The sequence below is a fragment of the Helicoverpa armigera genome, chromosome 3 (assembly GCF_030705265.1).
Source record: "Helicoverpa armigera isolate CAAS_96S chromosome 3, ASM3070526v1, whole genome shotgun sequence".
Lineage (NCBI taxonomy): Eukaryota > Metazoa > Arthropoda > Insecta > Lepidoptera > Noctuidae > Helicoverpa > Helicoverpa armigera.
In genome coordinates, this window is record NC_087122.1 from 8553234 (window position 1) to 8573708 (window position 20475).

A 20475-nucleotide genomic window follows, 5' to 3' on the forward strand; every position below is an offset into this window, starting at 1 on the left:
TTAAGGGTTCTTATTCCACTGTAAGAACCAAAACTTTATAACAGAACTCTGTCTTGAAATATGAGATTATTGCATTTTAATATTGCCTAGGCATTATGCATAGAACAAACCGATCTGAAACATAATTCTTACCCGAAGCTTGAAGGTCATTAAAAGTAAAATATAGCAATAATTGCACATTACCGGAAAAAAATATTTTACCTACCTAACTTTCCCCTCAGAGGAAGCGGTTACGATTTCTCAGAAACCTTAATAAGAAGAATTGGATTTTACAAAAATATGTCGACATGGAAGCAATTGATGGTTGTTAAAACATTGCTGACGACAACCCTGTTTTTTTTCCTGGTTCCGATTTGAAATGCCGTAAGACAATCCGTTTGGGATGGGACATGACGCTTTATCTATACATATAATAAAATGATAGGAAAGTCAAAACTGTACATTGAATATTTTTTTAAAAGAATACTTGGGGGGTGATCTATTATCGATTCTGAACCCAAATATATAGTTTTTAGAATTTTTGTCTGTATGTCTGTTTGTCTGTATGTTTGGTCTCACTGAACTCGAAAAGTACTGCATAGATTTAAATCAAATTTTACATGAATATTACCCGGGGGCCGGTTCAACATATAGGATATATATTATCACGCTATCACCTACGGGGGATGAGCAATGAACGATAATTTCTGTTAACGTTTCTGCAACAGCGGGTGCAATAATGACACATATTTTAATGTTGAACTTTGTAAGTTTATCGGCTTTTTATCAATCTCTACATAGAAAATAACGCTTTTATAAGTAACTTGAGCAAAAAACTGAATTTAAAGAAATGATATCCTAAAATTATAGATGAAGAAAATCATGCAGAAACAGATGTGCCATAAAACTGGTAGTAGGTAAAATATCAATGAAAACAGACTTCACTTTGTCATGGTATGTATTCTTACTTTCAAGAAAAAATTATATGACAACGTGTGTATTTCGCTACTATAAAAACACTACAAGAAATATCAGCGCATCATCAGGGACATTTTTATAATTCTTTCACCATTAGAAAGCTACATTATCTGCGAGTAACATAGGGTATATTTTATCCCGGTGCGGGCAGTAGTTCCCATGGGAAGCGGCACCCACGTCCCGAAGAAATTATGAACTTCCCCATATTCTTAAAAAGTCTACATATGTTGTTCTGACATAATATAAGCTATACCTCTCATAAACATGAATATCCATTCATTTCATCCAATAACAAACATGCATCACACTGAAAGTGCATTGCGAGTCTAAGATTTTATTATTATAAAAAAAAAACATTGTAATTAGTATTCAAACATCCTTAAAAATAAGTTCCTGGTTTTAATATATTACATTATTTTGAATTCACTTACATATAAATAGAAGGTCCTTATTAATATATTTTTTGAGTAATGAAGAATGTAGGCAAAATACAACCGAAAACATTGTGTCACTTCTAAAATTAACATCAATGGGAATAACTACCTGTCACAATACGTCAACAAGATGTCAACAGAAGACAAGAGTTCGTTCGTTCTGAAAACGTACAAATTACGCGTCGCAGGCCAGAGACATACTTGCTTTCAACTTCTGATCACAAATCATCGAGCTAAGAATTATATCACAAATACACCGTTTACAATTACGAACAGTCACAGTCAGACCCACGGACTGAGTCTAAAAAAACACCTTTTATAAAGCTACGTGTATATCATTTATATTATTCAGTTACAAAGACAGAATTACTATCAAACGTGTTTTCGCTAAATGTTCTATTAGTTTTTGCAAACATACATTCCCAACTCTGATCTCATGGAGGTGGCGTCCGGGTGTCACCACTGTGCGGACTGTGCGACCTATCGCACCCGGCCCCGGTTTAAACCATGATCTGGAGCAAGAAGAAATGGGATGACAAAGAATGAGGCGGCGGAGCGACTGAAAATTCCCAACTCTCATCCCAGCCACTGCGGTAAGACACCACGAAAGCCGGATGTCGAGAGACGACTCCCGGCCACCGTAGGCGTGAGCGATTAGTTTTGAGTGGGTCATCGACTTTCCGGCTTCTGGGAGACCCGTTATTTCACGCGCCCCTCAAGGAGATTCAGCAAACCCCTGTGAGGCCCACTAGGGCCAAAGCCTGACACTCCCTCACGCTGCTCAAACTGATGGCTGAGAATTACGTAACTTTCCAGGATGCCATGCAACGTGTTGCAAATGCCCAGGCCTTTGGGAGCTTGGTAATCCTTGTCTCCACCTTAACTTGAGTTTTGTGGTACATGAACAAATTAGAATAGTAATGAATTAGGTCATCTTCATCACGTATTTACCAACTCTTAATGTTCATCATGCACACCCGCTTCTCTAACTTTATTAAAGGATCACTAAAATTGTTTCAGTTAGTTTAACTACGCTACTATAGCCCGTTATCAAACCTTTTAATATCAATTCTGTAGAAGTGTGAATATCGAATGTGTAATATATCGAATTTCCGTTTGTGCACTGCACAAAAACCAACGTTATGATTTTCGAGAAGTCAAAAGAGTCGGCCGGCTAAGAATTATATTCATCGTTGGTTAATTGAATACATTTTCAGAAACCACAATAACAGTAAGAACCAAAGCGAATGATCGCTTCATAGAGCTCTGATTTTCTCGAGGCGATCAAGTCAGTTCTGGTCTGTTCGCTCATCAGATCTTTGAAAGCGGTTCGATGATAATGTACTGTTGTCCTGTTTACCTACGTGTGACACATAATATGGTATTTAAACGTCCTCCGCAAGAGAGCGAACGTTTGTGCTATTTATAAAGACGAAATTTTACCGTTATGCAGTAGTGACGCACAGTATACACAGCACTTATGTTTCTTCTGATCTGCTGGCTCCACCAAGAAATGACAAATTGCGAGCGTACATTTTGAAAATCTTGGAAGAACTGGAGGCATCAAGTGCTAACACACGAATTGGACTTACTCTCTCGGACGTATACTTTACCTGATCGTGAACTAATGCAAACATTTCGGTGGAATTCCAACATAACATAGTGAGTGAGTGCACAGAAAATCCCCGAAATACAAGTAGTGAACCTATGCGCTTGCCTGATGACTCAGTCATCATCCACCCAGCTATTCCTCAATTGTGTGGGTGTTGGCTTCCAGTCAAACCGAATCTTTTTGAGTACCAATGTTTACTTGGAGTGCCTATCTGATCTCTTCAACCCAGTGAACTAGACACCGCGTTATCCATGGTAAGTAAAACTGTTTGACAGACTTTCTGGCTCCTGATTTGTCGCAGCTGCAGCAGAAAATGTACAAATGACAACTTTGTCAGACCTTTGTTTTATGTGAGAATTACGTAATAATTTTCCAAATCGGTTGACTAGATCCAGAGATTTCCTCAACGTCACAAACTTTACTTCTTTTGTTTAGATAAATAGTCACACATCGTCGACACCACCTTGATTGAGCAACCCGTGCTGCTGCTAAGTGGTAATCCTAATTATATTGTTATGTAAAAGAATACACCTACGCTACGGCATAAGTAGTATTTTGAAAATTCCAAATTGCCCACGCAGACGAAGTCGCTGGCAACAGCTAGTTATATCGATAAAGGTCAACTCTCATCTTCAAACGTAGCTGAAAAGGTCATAAGAATTGTTTTGTTTAATCTCCACTTAGCGTAAAAAATCATGCTTTATAGACACAAAAGGATTTTTAATATTTCCTGGTCTTTACATAAACAAGCAGCTATAAATTGTACCTACCTAAAGAAAGATAACAAAACCAAAAGAGGCCGATTTCACGCAAAGCGAAACTATTTCTCAAAGGACAATTTTATTGTGGGAACAAAAATATTATTTGTACTCGGCACTGCGGTCCCTTGGTAGTATTTTCAATGGTGATACATAGCTTAGTAAGTGTGCATAGGTAGCTTCCAGGAAAATCAACGCCTTAGGCCGCCACTAGGGAAAAATAGACTAAATCTATGTGGGGACATTTTTACCCAATATCTTCAAGTGACAATAGTTTATATTCAAGGACAATACTTTTATGAAACCTTAGATTTGACGTTCAAGTTGGTATTTTGTGGTATATCCTTTTATTTCCCTAGAATATTTCATTTTTTGTAAAGATAAAACATTATTAAAATTATGGAACCACATTCTATTTAATTAAGAAGGGTTTCTCAGGAGGAAGCCAAAATGGATAATGTTCATGAATTAAATTTGTTCCCTTTTAAAATCTACAGCTGCAAAATGTTCTTCTATTTAGAACTTGGTATTAATGACACCACATCAAACGATTAATTAAAAATTCATGATAAATTATATGAACAAATATTGGTTCAGTATTTTGCATAATCCTGGCACAGTCACTCCATGATATTGTTAATTAATTCATCATAATATATTCAATGAACTTCGGCTTTAGATATCCAACGAATACCACTTTCGTATTGAGGTTAAAATAACAACAAAGTTAGGATGGCACTAAATTAAAATGAGTGGAAAATATCAGAAACGTAAATATTAAACTTGCTGAAAGCGTCGACCTTCTCAAAATAGATATGCGAAATAGAAATCATTTTTTGTAAACCACGTGTAGAGACATTATATTTCGAAGGAAAAACGTGAACTAAGTCCTTACTATCGAATTACTTACAGCTTACAGCATACTTCTTTCTTCCACATAATAGTGTTCTTACCTAGCCAATGCAAACTAGGTAAATTAAATCCAAAGGAGATGTGTAGGTAAATACATCGCTGTACCCACACTTAGAAATTAGCAAATATCGACTAATAAAGCATGAAACTGACTTACGCACGAATAGACTTAAACAAATTAATGTGGCTGAGATTTTGTAGGAAGTAAATATCGATTTGATTTTACTATACGACAAAACAGACTCTATAATTAATCAACTAAGATCTACAATTCAACCTCAATTAGTGGGACATACGCCCTTTTTGAACAACCGCTAAAAGCTTACATTACCACACTAAACGTTTGTTCAGTAGGTAAACAACACTCGTCCATCAAATTAGTTAGCAATCACTGCGTGATAGCTGCGGCACCTGTAATTAATGGTAGCAGTGTATATCCTCACTGTTATTCATTACCTTTGAGTTTGACAGCTCTATGGAACTGTTTGCTAAATGAAATGTATCGCAGAACTAACACGGATTAAGATACGACATCGTGACGGTTGGCAGTTTAGTGCTCGATTCATCTTCCCTAGTAATATCTATACCTAGTTCTACATATCAAAGGGAAGGCCGAATTGAAAAGGTAAATTGTATAGTAATTTGGACCTTTTATATCTAGGTTATATTGTTTCAGGTTGCCGTCGACAATAATTTCTATGGACTTAGAACTAGGACACGAAGTTGTATATTTGAAAACCACTGACAGTTTCTTGGAGTTTGAAGCGAAATTAAAAAGTAAGTACATTTTCAATTAACATATCCGCTCCGAATTTAGCTACAAGTGAATTCACGAGATTCGAAATATACCTACTACACATGCGCGAGACTTCAATTGGCTAACTGCAAAAGGGTGCTTATTTGACGAGCCCTTACCTTGGGTGCGTCAGTGTCAAGGTTGATGAAGAGCAGGCGCGCGAGCCGCTGCAGCACCAGCTCGCGCAGCACCGCCGGCACCGGCTGCCCTCTCACTCCTCTATGAGCAACACCACACGTTCACACAACACACACACACACACTTGAGGCACGGCAGGGCATGGCTTCAACTCAGCGATTAACTTGTCATTTGAATTTGACCCTTAAATAGTTATATAAATAATTTTACAACGTGTCAATATATGTAAAAAGCCAACAGTAGGGTGACAGCGAGCTTACAGCTGCGCCGTGCCGTGCCTTGCCGCGCCGTTCATGTGTGCCATGAGCCTTATGCTATATCTTTATTATTTTTACTTATAAAGTACAGATTTGCTGTAAATAGAAAGTTGTTCTGTATTGGAAAAAATAGGATACACGTGTAACCGTAAATAATTAAGATTTTATATTTTAAGCGTACACGCTTAGCGCTGTTTTGAAGACTATAAAACGCTTTTATCAAAGAAAATCTATTCTCATCCAATACCAAAAATATTCCAGGTTTCAACAGCGTTATTATTTACATATCTAATTTTGTGGTTAAAAAACGAGCTTAATTAATTCAATCTCCTACACAAAATGCGAATATTTTTCAGCATAAAATTCATATTGCGTGCTTAAATTGAGCAATTTGCTTTGTTTAACATTGTTCATCAATTTGCGTGGCCGTTTTGTTTGATCGAATAAGTCAATAAAATACGTATAGATTTAATTAGATTAATTAGTAAAGGGGAAATTGTGGTTATGATACTCGCCTGTAAGATATGTTGAGCGTGACGACTGAGAGTGACGCTGAGAACGATACCAGGCATGTGCTTACTCCATAATATAAACCTGTAAAAGAAATCAAATGTTAGTATTTGGTTACGATACAATAAAACGATCCAAATTCTATATAGTTCAAGAGTAGCATGAATATTGCAGAGCACAACAAATGGAAATTAAAAAGTTATTATTCAAGTACATATAATAAATAACAGCCTGTAATAACACAAAGTACTGTCATCTTAGTCTTTACATAAAACTATAAAACGCACTCCACTTACAATTTAATATAATGTAAACATCCCGGATTTTTAATACCTTTGTAAGATTAAGTACATAAAAGATGCCGCGAGTAATATCATTCAGTCTAACAAGATAGGAACTGCGATTAACCTTTATTCACCTCGAATTATGACTAAGATGTGATTTATCTTGAGTACATCGAAGCATCGACTTCACTCGTATTTGAAGAGCCTTTGCTAGAGTTTCTCGATATGAAATAAAACGTTTCGAGTACTTTATCGCTGCCGATAGACATTTCCTCCTTGTCAAAAAGAATAATAGTCAACACACAATATACCGACAAAATCCATACTGGCCAACTGGGAAAACATCGTACCTATGTATGAGAAAAACGAATGTTCAAATAAGGTACAGAAGGTATATTTTTATACAGTTCAGTATTGTAATCAAAAGTCAATCATGATTAAAATTTTCGAGCACGTAAATTGAGTTTTAAATTAGATTATTGCTACGTTTCTTTGTTTACCTGCAATCTCTCTTTTAATGTTATTTATAAATGTTAGTCTAGAACAAATAAGCCTCTGAAACAGTTCATATTGTACCTGTACATATATGGGTATTAAAAATAACTTACTAATAAGAGGCGTTTTCTCCGTCGGCGGCAATGTGTCTCTTATAGTCATCAAGAAGACGGTCATAGACAGAAGTGCACTTATGCCCAGGGTCACCTTTTCACCTGATTCCGACGGCACGTAGAACACGAGCAGAGCTAGTGGAAAAATATAAAAGGTTTTATTTAGATACGTTTAGAAATAACTACATACAAGCACGTATTAAAACAGTTCTGAATTCCCTTGTTAACTGCAAAAAAAGTCATTAGGTTTTTCTATTTCCCATTTGCATAAAAATGATCGGAATAATTTACCTACCAACTATACTTTAATTACTTATTCGAAAAATCACAGCCACTTTTAATTGACATTTGGTTCCTCTCCATCATGTCGACCACATATAACCTTTAATTAGTCATGAAAGTGTTGCGTACTAATTCATACAATTACGATTAACAAAGGCATGAAATATTTCCTCAGTAAAATCTAATTATCCTCGCAATGAGTAAGGCTTTGTGTGCGTTTATTGTGTTATTATTATACTTGAACATCTGTCTGATTATCTCAAATATATTCTTGTTTTGTTCCATCATCATAATAATATTTATGTTATTACAATAAGAGCTCCTTCGTATAAAGGCGAAACTTCTATGAGCTTTGCGGCAATCAGCGGTTGGTAGGAACAAAATAAGTTTGTTACAAATCCGTGTAAAGGAAAGATTTTGCTCTCCTTTTAAACGAGATGTTACGTACTGAAGTGATGCTTCGTTTTAGGGTTTAAGACTGAATTTAGTTTCTGTTTTACAAGAATGTTCGAATTTGTATTACTTTGTGAGAAAAATATTAAGTTTTTTTTACAATCAGCAATAAATGCAATTGAGTACATAATTAGAAGCAATAAATACATATTCTGTAGAGCCGAGTGAACTTACTATGTACGTATGTAAATGCAACTTCAATGTGATTGATTTCGAATTGAAAAGGCTCATTTGAATATACTCCATTCTATTATAAAGTGAATATTTTATTACTTAAATGTCGATAGTTAAAAATGGAAAAGCAATAAGTTTTATTAGGCTTCTACTTAATTGAAATCATGCAAAAAACTGGTTATTGAAAACAATTTGTTCACTGGCCAATACGGCTAAGCTAAATAAATATTGCAAATGTATGGATCACTACATAAAATCCGCTTTAAGAAAGCAATTCAAAAGATGTAGGTTGTAACGCCTAGGAAATACTAAAACATACCTATTATTTAAGAGTAGATAACATAATGACTGTAAAGATATCCCGGGAATAACAATAAACAACAAGAAATATTTAGCTCCTATGTATTTAGTTTCTAACGTAATTACCATTTGATAATGTTTTCTCATTAGATCCGACAGCGCCTAATTGTTTATCTAAGCCATATTATGTTTATTATTCACGATACAATTTCTAGTTTAACCAGTAGAATAATCCGCCTTCTACAATTTCTGAAATTCTATATTGTTGAGAAACCTTGATGCCTACGATACGAAGAAAACAAGAGGTCGTTAAACTTGATTGTTTTTTTCATGATATTTATGATTATTCATCGTCAAAATTCAACCATCAAAACCAAAGTAAATTTATAAAAAGTTACGAACAATATTATTTTCGTTGTTCAGAAACCACAATTGGCATAACTCACATAGCTGAGAAAAATCAATGAGGAATATCGTTAGTATGGTTAGTAGTTTGCAAACTGTCAGCTCATAAAATTATTTAATAACTGCTAGGTATATCTAAAGATCACTATCCAACTTACCAATCCCATTAATAAGTAGACAAGGAAGAATAAGGTTGAAGACATAAAACATAGGTCTTCTCCGTAGCTTGATGATGTACGTGATGTCAGGATAGGGCTCCACACAGCACGAGTAGTACTGGTCGTGACGAATAGCTTCGAAGCTCACCAGGTCAAACTCGCCGTTCGTCTGGTAATTCGTTGTGTCACCTTCGTCGAATTGTTTTTTTAGGTCCAACTATGGATAAAGAAAAATGAAATGGTTAGACAGGTGAAATTATGAAGGAGGTCAATTTATCTACTAAATTAGGTATATACTATATACCATACATATATAATTATATACCATATGAACAAATTAGAATTGCCACATGAATTTATTAAAGTCGTACTGAGGTGCGACAAGAAAGGCTTTCGATAAAACTGTTTTTATTGACAAAAGTGAAACAAACGAGAAACATGTGTGGTAGATTAGTAGCAAGGTAACATTTAAACTCAACGTAGGTAATTATTCTGCTACAGCGGTAAGGAATGATGAACTTTAATTCCTCCACAATCAAGTGGAGAACTCTTACAGCCCTCTTAAGTAAGAATGTTTAAGTAAGACAATTGAGGCGGCATTATTTAAAGGCGTAAACTTCACAACTTTGAAATTGGCGAAACCTTAAATATGTACCAATCCAGTCTTCCAGAATGTCAGACCGTGGATAAAAGACGAAAATCTATTTCGAAAAGAGATAGCATCCCAATTTAAAAGTCAAATAACACCGGCCCGAGAGACATCAAATTTTAAGGAGATAGATTTTAAACAAGAAAGCCTGAAAAGTTTTTTTAGAAGCAAAAATATTACGTCTCGAATTTGACCGCTCAGTTTATATCTGAAATCAGTCATTTAAATTCTTAGAGGTCTGGTTCGCAAATATTTTTTGAAATAAGGTACGAAAGAGAGCATTAAATTAGTGAAAGGTTTTTTAAGGGAGGCAATCAATCCTTTGGGTATTTTTGGTTTGATAGATAAAATGGACCTTTTCATTCATGCCAATTTTACACAGTTGATTATACAGGCATAGCTCAGCTGAAAATTAATGGTATTCATTTGAAAATAGATTTACTCCTAGAATATACATAGATACAAGATACAAAAATGTATCTTGTTTTTATTACTTTAACAAAGTAAACGTCATAACTAACGAATTAGCTCAATTTACAGTTCTTGAAACAAAATTCATCTTTGTTTTGTCACTCCTACTTACAAAGGATGAGATTAGCTTAAAATCTAAAAGCTAAGACCTAAATACGTCAAATCCAATAACATTAAGGCCTATCACGAATCCCCAAGTGTTGAGTAAATTTATTTGTATTTTCATAAAAGGCCGGTATGTCAAAATAAAATTCGTAGCGATCGTAGCTTTGAATTGAATTGAAATATGCGAGCCGGCCCACATATGTACGTCACGAAGTGTATTCGCTGAAATGCCGACTCAGTGGTTTGGTACCATTAAAACCTTTATGGAACGTGCTTCTGAGTACCAACTGAGTTTATTAAGTACCCGGATACGCTTGTTGAAATACATGTTTCATGAATAAAAAATATCAATCCGATATATCTTTTTATAGGCTAGTTTTTGCAACGTGTATTTCGAAGCAAATGTGGTAAGTTTTTCAAATTGAAAATATCTACATCAATTCCATAAAAAAAATTGCAATTCCACCTGTATTGCAATTATTTTTTGAATAAAAATATGTAGTCACCAAAGTTGTTTTTATCATCGAAAATAATTAAAACGTTACTCGAGTGAAGACAGGGCGGTACGTCAGTTTACAATAAATTACTAAAATGCTACACGAACAAAATAACGCCACATACCTACAAACTGTACAATCCTTATTTACAGTTATTCTTGTAATTATTCTGCTAGCATACAACTAATAACAGAGCTTCATTATTTTGCAGTCTGTATGTACAATACTTGTACTTTCACTACAGCGAATACCTAATGAAAAATGTAGTAATATACGGGACCCGGCCATTGTATACCAAGAACTGTGTGCCTCGTCGACGCTTTAAAATTACGCACAATGACATTCTTCCCCATTTTTTCACAATAAACACCCTACACATAGGACTTTTTATTTATTCGTACAAAAGAATCGAGAATTCGGTAACGTCAGCGTAACTGGATTACTGGATTGCTATCTTGATTTCCAATCTGTTTTCTCGTTTCGAACTGTGCCGCTTCCTTCGGGGTTGCAAATTAAAATGTATACTTTTCTCGTACTTCGGTTTGGTTTTCTAAAAATCTTCTTACTCAAAATGTTTAGTCGGAAATATTGCGATGAAGTTATCTTTCTACAGATGAAAATAGCTGGCACCGTGCACAAAATATGAAGAACACTACATCAACTATTATTGTGGTAATGAAAACCTTCCTAGATTCGATTTGATCTCTCTCTTTTAACTTTCTGATAAAGCGTAAAATATCAAAACAACATCATATTCATTTTGTACACACAATGGAATTTTTGATCGTGTGCAAACTCGTAAAAAACCCTAGCTTTTATTAAACGGTTAAGGTATTGTTCGGTCAAAAATCGATCCCTCATGGTCGTCCCGTGGCCTCCCAACGCCTGAACTCCCTCTTAAATACAAAGATTGTGGTGTTATTTATTCGCTAAATAAATATCTGTAAAGAAAATGTAATGTTGTATTTAATAGCTGTTAGGCGGCCATTTAGGCTCATCGAGGGTACCTGTGTACCGCCACAATGAAAAGGCACTTGAATGGATGATTGTAATCATCATCATTCTTGTCTCGGCCAAATGTCTTGAGACTTTAGGACCTCTTTACACGGAGGAGGTACTAAACAGGGATTACTCTTAATCTTGTTCGTTGTAGCAAACAATATTATGTATATCACGCTGATGTTCCTAAAACGTCAGACAAAATCACAGATTCAAATTCATAAATGAAATTAGACGGGGCACAAATAACAAATTGAAGATGGAAAATTCCGTTAAAATGGGCTTGAAGTCCTTGATCACAGGCCTAATGATCGCTATAAAACTAACTTATTAAAAAAGTGTCTCTTGATTAGTAAGCACGGGGTTTTAAATTCTTGGTAAATAACGCCATGGAAAATCAGTTTTCGCATTACGTGTGGCAATTCAGAGCCTATGGATATTCTAAAACCTACTTGGCTTCGACTTATACGAGATAAATCCTAAGCATTTTCACTGACGCTTCGCCTGTGTAGATGAGAATACGGACGTGACTTAGACCTCACCAAAATATTTCAAATAAATAGCACCGATTATTTACTATGCAGAATGGACTTCCGAAAGACCAGATCCAGTTTACGTGCAGCTTATGTGCAATTTTCCCAGTGAATTATGTCCCCACACAGCTCAGAAGTAATGAGCCGATTTTATATCCCACAGCTAAAATCGTACGAAGAATTTTGTGAGGTAAAATACAAAATAATGTCAATTTTTACTTTACTATGTCGTCCTCACCGCTGGATAACGTAAATTAACTTCTCTCGTTTCTTACGGAAATTAATTTGTTTTGTTTACGTAAATTAGCTTTTTTATTATATTTTGTTAGACGTTCGCGAGTCGACTTTCTTTTGTTATTATAACTTTATGTAGTTTAATGTGATGAAGAATCTCAGTAATCATAATACAAGAATTAGCACTTTATTTTGAAAACAAAAACTGTATAATTTAAGTTATAAAAGCACCTGAATCACAACAGTAAAACTTTTTATATCAACTCTTAAAATATGGGTATAATATTTCAACAGCACGTTTCCATTTCATTTCTTGACTGATGCTCGTAGCAACAGAACTTTATAAAAAAGCTTTTAGTAAATTTCGAAACTGAGAAATCCGTAACAGCCGAATAGCGCTTTATTTGTTTTAATGCAAGACTCGTAGAAACCCAACCCGTTGTTTGCATTTACAGAACCGCGGCTAGTGATTTTATTTCTACAAAAATAGTATATAACCCCATCTCAAGTAATGAGGGAATTTTCTTTTGTTCAATAACAAAAAAACATTATTTATTGTTGAGCAAAACGTTGTGTTTTCAGCATTGAAAAGGCTCATTACATCTTTTGTTTTTGTACCTCATTGTTTATGCGAAACATGTTTCCGGGGTAGAAAAAGGAAAATTTCACTATTAAAACATTTGCCTCTATAAATCTTGATTTTTTGCCAAGTTAAAATCTCTTAATTTCCGCGCCAGAACAAGTATTGTACAAGATTTTATTAGATGCTATTATGAAAATGAAATTGAATAATAAACCAACATAAAAATATTAGAAAAACTTAACATTACATTATTTTTTTTAAGATATAAATATCAAACCAAAATGGATCAAGTCCTAAGAAAACAAGTTACTAACTATGAAACTCGTTAAGCTCTCACAGAATCTTCAAATGAGTTATTCCAGGATTATGCAGCTATAAATATTTGTACTGAAGTGAAATTAAACTGTCGTCTAGTTAACTCGACTAACAGCTTGGTCAATAAAGGTGGAGTTTATAATCTAAATGCGGATTGCTCGGTGCCGGCAAGTTAATTTTAAACTTCAGAATTGCTGTCACTGATCACCGATCCCCGTGAAATACATATAGAGAGTTGCTACCTAATTGCTACCAGCTACCATTAGTTGCTCCCAATTGCTTCCCTCGTGGTTTTGAAGATATTCAGCATTTAAGGGTGACTTCAGTTCTGATATAATAAGATGTATTTAACTGGCAACTAATTAATTTTCGCAAACCACCCTGATAACAGAATGGTTTTCTTAAAAACCTTTAGATGGTGAATATCTTCAGAACCTCGAGGGTAGTAAATGGTAGCAACTATTGTTAATTGGTAGCAATTATGTAGCAACTCTTTATGTGTAGGTATTTCGAGGGGATCGGTGAGGAGTGACAGCGATTCTGTCGGTAACAGCTTATTGGGTTAGTACCGTTTTGCCAGCCTCTTCGCGCCTCACGTGTCACAGACTAATTGTATCATTTTCAGACATGTCATCTACCTTTCCGCTGTGATATTTATAGAGCTGTTGTTACCCATAAGAGTATTTACACTCAACAATAGCCATTGGGCTATTGTTTCTCGTCTAGGTTCTAGGTTTAAATAAGGGACCTACGCATAAAGGCCATGCTATTTTACACAAATAGATCTTCTTCTATTATACATACTTTCGTCAGTATTAACGTCTATTTATACTTGCTTATAATTTCAGGTTACCTAAGTATTATTTACATATATTAATTTGCTTTCAATGCTAAGCGAAATTTATTTAAGTACTTTTTTTTAATGTCAGAAAAAAGTTAAGAACCAGCCGCAGGTACTTTAATACATTATGCTATTAACTCCAGACTTCTATTACAATAGCTCCGAAGAATTAGAATTCAAAGATAGCAATATTGTGATAGATACATAATCAATCACTTGCATAATAATAGAATTTATACGAACATTCATCATCATCAACATTTTCGTACCCTTATCACTATTTATAAGGGGTCGGCGCACCATGTCTTGTTTCTCCCATAGATCTCTATCAGTAGTAATTACGGAAGGTTTTCCTGATTTACACAATCTACGTTCATAGTCTATTTTTGGAGAATACAAAGTATATACAACATGTAACGTAATTAACGCACACCCTCAAACACCCTAATTAGAATATTATGTTATAATGATAATACATACACTGAATTTTTAATTTAACATGTATATGCATTGTTATTTACTAAATTAGTTATACCAATTCTTGGAGAACTTTTTGGTCATACTACTACGCACGCAAATATCACGCCGCGCGCCGCTCGACTCGACACAACATAACAAAAATACGGAAAAAGCCGACAATACACGAAGTCTTATTACTTTGAGTTACGGTCTATTTGAATTTGTTTTGACTGTACAGCGTTAATATGACAATAATTTCCGTAGTTTTCATTATTTTTGGGATAAAAAATTACCTATATTAAAAATGATATAATTCGATTCAGTAAACGATTCTGAACAAACTACTTTCAGGATGTGCGTTAATTAAGTTACATGTTGTATATGTATACACAAGCGATACTTATAGCATATCACTGACTTCTAAGACGTTTGTCAAAAAAATGGTTACAGGGTCAGTTTCTTTAAGTGAGAGTTGCACCATTTAACTATAAAAATAACCAAACAACAACCAGTCGTGAACCTGCCACCTATTGATCACATTAGGGTCACATTGGGCAACTGAAAATGGTTCATTCATCTTTATATTTAAATGGTGCAACCCACTGTAAGTAGTTAAAAAACAAAGAAACCACAGAACTCACCTGAAACCCATCATAAGTCCAAGAAGCCCACTTCATGGTGCACAGCTGGACATCAAACGGGAACTGCTCCACATTGATGTCGCATACCGACACGTAGATCCCGTGACTGAGCCACGTCACCTCTCCTGTGTGCTTCACTATCACGTTGGTGTTGATGACTGCTGACCGGTAGTTTGGATCCGCACTGAAAAATATACTTTAGTTAAAAGGTCTGCTAGACATAACGCAACAGCATTCAAGCCACATACAAGAAAAAAAATACCAAAAGGTCTGCTAATATTCGTGATGGTGGCCCCCTACTAGATGGACGGAGGATCTTACCAAGGTCACCATGAAGCAGTGGATGCGGGTTGCTAATGACAGACAAAGTGGCGAATCTTGGGGGAGGACTTTGTCCAACAGTATACGTCTTTCATTTAGGAAATGAACTGCGTTTCCAAAAGGACCGGTAGCGATTCCCAAAACGACCAACTGGTCCTTTCGGAAATCCTTTGTACAGCAGTAGTTATCCAGTGAAATCTAAGATGAAGATTAAGAATATTGTTGGTACACGTAGTATTAATACATTATGCCTTTCACTGTATATTAAACAAAAGTTTTATTATGAAAATTACATTTCACACAAGAGTGGAAAAGTCAACTGACATTATGAACTTTCAGTGGACAAATATAGTCGCCCACGTTTTAATGTCCGTGGGTGGTGATTGTTTCTATACATAGGAACAAAAGGCTTTTATTTGGATTTGTTTCGTAACAATCAAGAAGAATACACGTCAATCCCTACAAAGGACAAACCAAGTAATGAAGGTCAAATCTTGTCGGATTAGTGGTCTTAGGATAATTTCATCAAGACGGACCTTTTCACGGAATTCCCTTACATAATTTAACTTGTGTTGTAAGTATCTAGACACATTTGGTTTCTTATAGTGTACCTAGTAGCTTCTACTTTATCTAGTCTGGCCACAGTCAAAGCGGCTTAGATTAAAATCTAGTACCTAGATTAAAGTTAATTCTTAGTGGGTTCCTCTATTTAAAGTAGAAATTAGGGTATTTGGAACTTTTTCCACGACAACCCAAAAATGAAAAAAATAAATATCTACACATTTGTATACCTTAACATTGCGTGTCTCTTTTAATTAAATGAATCCACTTTTAGGAACTATTTCAGCCAATTAATTACATAACATGAAAACATTAATTATGCGCATTTCAAGTAGTCAGCAGTCAGATGGTTTACTAATGGAGTATTCCTGTCGCCTATATTTAGCATGACAATCGGAACCTAATTCAAAACAAACAGTTGACCGCCAATGGAATATACAGAACACGGCTGACTTTAAATACAAATGGGGTCGAAAGGACCAAAGTCTCAAGGACCAGCATTTCGTCTAACCCTTTACAAATCCCCGGCGCATTACCTGCTTTCTGAAGGTTAAACAAAAGATTTTGGCAATCTATACGCCATCAAGTTGATGTAACTCTAACAGGGATGGCTCAACCCTTTAGCTATCGGGGATAAGTGATTAATGGCATTTTATATTATTCGCTTTGACAGAGGTTAAAGTTGAATTAAATAATATATTACCATCCAGATTCACGTTTTGATAAAGGTGTTGCTACCTACTGAATTTGTAGGTTTATTGACATGTATATTTTTGCGCTTTCTAAGAGTCTATTCTTGGGTATAATATTTTAGACAAAACTTTGTACCTAATACCTATGTCCTATACTAGTTCCAATAATAATTAAGTGCAAATTTCATGCCATGAAAATAAAGTTCAATGTTTTTTTCTGAAGAACTAATATCCTGTTTTATACCGTGTCATAAACTACCAGGGAAGCAGAGCCATTTGAAACGCTCTTACTGAAGTCGAGTTAATCAGACGCTGCGTGCCAAAGCACACACATGGAAATGAACAATTGTACATTCCTGTCTACCAAACGTGACTTCAAGTAATATTGGCAGTACTAACAGCTCTGCCCACGCCATTTAGCCTCATAAGCGTTAAATTATGTATGTTCCCTTTCAACTTCCGAAGCAACATGAAATATGTAAATTAAGGCATAAAATAAATGATGCGGTAAACACCAAACGTAAAATAGTTCCACCATTATGTAAATGTAATTTAAACTGTAAGCGAATAAATCGATTTGAACAAATGAACCGCTTTTCGATACGTTTCTGAAGTACGTGAATTTGTTACAGAAGGCAGATTACCATCTCACATAGAATTTGTAATTCTGTTATTTGCGTATTGATGATTTTGACCTTGAAATTCAAACTCGTCAAAGAAGTTACGTTTTCAGTTTCCTGGTAAAAATACTTTATTGTTCTTAACCACGAAGCTTATTATTTATAAAAAATACTCCAAACTACTTATTACATCACAGCAATTAGATTTTCTTTAAACAACCCTGAATGTCTGTGGTGTACTTTGAAAATACACCAAAAGATTAAACCAAAATCTTTCTTTTACCTAGTAAAGTCATCTTAGTATTTTAAATTCGTAATTATTCACAATTATCACCTAAACTACATAATAAGTGCATAAAACTATCACGTTAAATGTTATTGTGGTGTGTTACTGTTTTTGGAATCCAGAACTTTATGTGAACCTCAAATTATGTAAAGTTTAACAAACAGTACTTTCATAGTGGTAATAAATTATAAATTTAAAAAAACCCCCGACCCAAAAAAGTACGCAATAATTATGACAAAAGGTTAAAAACGCTAAACCCTATAAAAAGCAAAAAATAACTTTTAACACTACGTAAACAAAATTTTGTCGTGTCGGGGGACCGCTCTAATTCATTACTTTAGATACGTGTTTTTTTTTAAACGAATGTTGTAATTAGGTAGGTATCATTTGATTTATGTAAGTATTTATGAAGGTCAAAAGCGGTCCCCCGACACGTCAAAATTTAGTTTACGTAGTGTTAAAAGTTATTTTTTGCTTTTATAGGGTTTAGCGTTTTAACCTTTGTCATAATTATTGCGTAAAATTTATAATTTAATTTTATTTCATGCTTTTTAAAGGAGCTCCTTAATTTTTCCTTCTTTCATTTAATTTATTTAATCTTACGATGGGGTCGCTATATGCGATCTCGGCCAAAGGAAGCTGTTTAACAATCCTCATGACAAATTGGCTCTGGGAGAATTGCACAGATTGAGAAACAATAAAGATTAACCTTTGGACATTCTAGATTTTCAGCAAAAATATAAATCGGTTTATCCGTTTCATTCCGGCATTCCAGGGTTTCATCCGCCACATCCCATTACCAGCATCAGGTTCTCGTCAATCAGAAACATGAAGAGAACTCGTCAACACAAATTCAACGAGCCCAAACTCGATGGGTTTACTAAAAGGCAGTTCAGGGTTACGTCTCCTACCTTCGTGCCCTAACAGCAGACCAGCTCAGTGGTTCCAAAAGACATTAGTGTTTCAAATTTCAGATCCCACATATACTTGCAAGTAAACTGAGCGTGTAACATTCCTATCACATCTAGCAAACGAGCTGATGACCTTGAAGACCTGAACCGATTTCCACCAAACATAGCTAAGAACACTCCCGACTGACATACCTTTTAAACAAAAAAAACCGCATTACAATCGGATCATCCGTTTGGGAGCTACGATGCCACATACACACACACACACACACACAGACACGTCAAACTTATAACACCCCGTCGTTTTTGCGTCGGGGGTTAAAAACAAGTGCAATAACTCCAAGTGTTTTTAATAAACAAATAAAAATACTCATACCTACATAATACGTCAGTGCTGTGAACAATCTGTGCCAAACAACAAGAAATTCTAACTATTTTGTCCGAAAGTGAAATTAGAAATTACGTTAGGAAAAAAGTTTTGAATTTAAATACATCAAACCCCGCCTACAGCGCCACGCGGGTCATAGAAGCGTCGAATAGCCGAACTAAAATACCTTCACCTCTCGGCACCAGAGGGCGCATAATAATACCAATTAAAAAATCTGGTAGAATTTGGTATTTTTTTTCTACCACGACAACATTTAAATAAGACTTACATGCTCACATTAAAATAAAATACCGAGGTACTGCAAGTATTTGGAGATTATATAACAAAAAAACGAACAGCTGTACTTCACTAAATATCTACATAATGCCTATTGAAACCAAACTCTGTGGTGGCTGCAAAAATGAATGCGACAGTAAAGAATGTTTGCAATGCTCTAAGTGCAAAGCATGGTACGACCACCTCTGCTCCAATATTACCAAGAGACGAATATGTTTGATGAGCGCCGATAATAAACGTTCGTGGAAGTGTCCTGAATGCGTGAGCAATACTCCCAAATTGGGCAACACAAATACCCCAGTCCGCCCATCTCCACTAGAAAGCCCTACAAGATCCTTAACGCGGAAATCACCATCACCTAGCAATAACAACGTGACCCTTCGTAACAACAGACAACAACAATCGCAAAGTCAACATCCAAGTCCACACTACCCAGAGAAACATTGTGATACAACAATGACCAACATTACAAGTGAGTCTCTACGCCAGTTGATTCGAGAAGAAATGGAACACGTCATTTCAAGCTCCATAAATAGTATGGTAACGGACCAACTGAGCAAGATAAATAACCTGGTAACTAGTTTTCAAGAATCCTTATCCTTTTTTAACGACAAGTTTGAGGAAATGAAATCGACACTTGAAGAGAAGGCTATTCGGATACAACACTTAGAACACGAGAATTTAAATCTTCAAACTTCCCTTAAAAATATTACAGACCGAATGAACAAATTAGAACAGCAAGCACGCTCCAGCAACATTGAATTACAATGCGTGCCTGAGCATAAGTCTGAAAATTTACTTTCCACCGTAACCCATCTTGGCCAAGTAATAAAATGTGAATTAAAGGACAACGACATTCAACATTGCACGCGAATTGCGAAACTTGACAAGCAAAGCAATCGACCTAGATCGATATTGGTTAAATTCAATACCCCCCGGCTGCGTGACACTTTCCTTGCTGCAGCAATCAACTACAACAAAAACAATAAAAAGGATAAACTGTGTACGAGTCATCTGGGCATAGCTAAGGATAAGCCAACCCCTATTTACGTGGT

General features: G+C 35.4%; 1 protein-coding gene across 1 annotated transcript in view; it reads right to left on the reverse strand.

Moving 5' to 3' along the window:
• Nucleotides 1-20475, reverse strand: part of LOC110375850 (neuronal acetylcholine receptor subunit alpha-10) — a 59796-nt gene that overhangs the window by 13876 nt on the left and 25445 nt on the right. Inside the window, exons 3-7 of the mRNA XM_064043597.1 lie at nt 15366-15549; nt 9039-9255; nt 7267-7401; nt 6380-6458; nt 5589-5688 (exon numbers count right to left, since the gene is read on the reverse strand). Of these exons, the coding sequence (XP_063899667.1) occupies nt 5589-5688; nt 6380-6458; nt 7267-7401; nt 9039-9255; nt 15366-15549 (715 nt within the window). The remainder of the gene's footprint in view (nt 1-5588; nt 5689-6379; nt 6459-7266; nt 7402-9038; nt 9256-15365; nt 15550-20475) is intronic.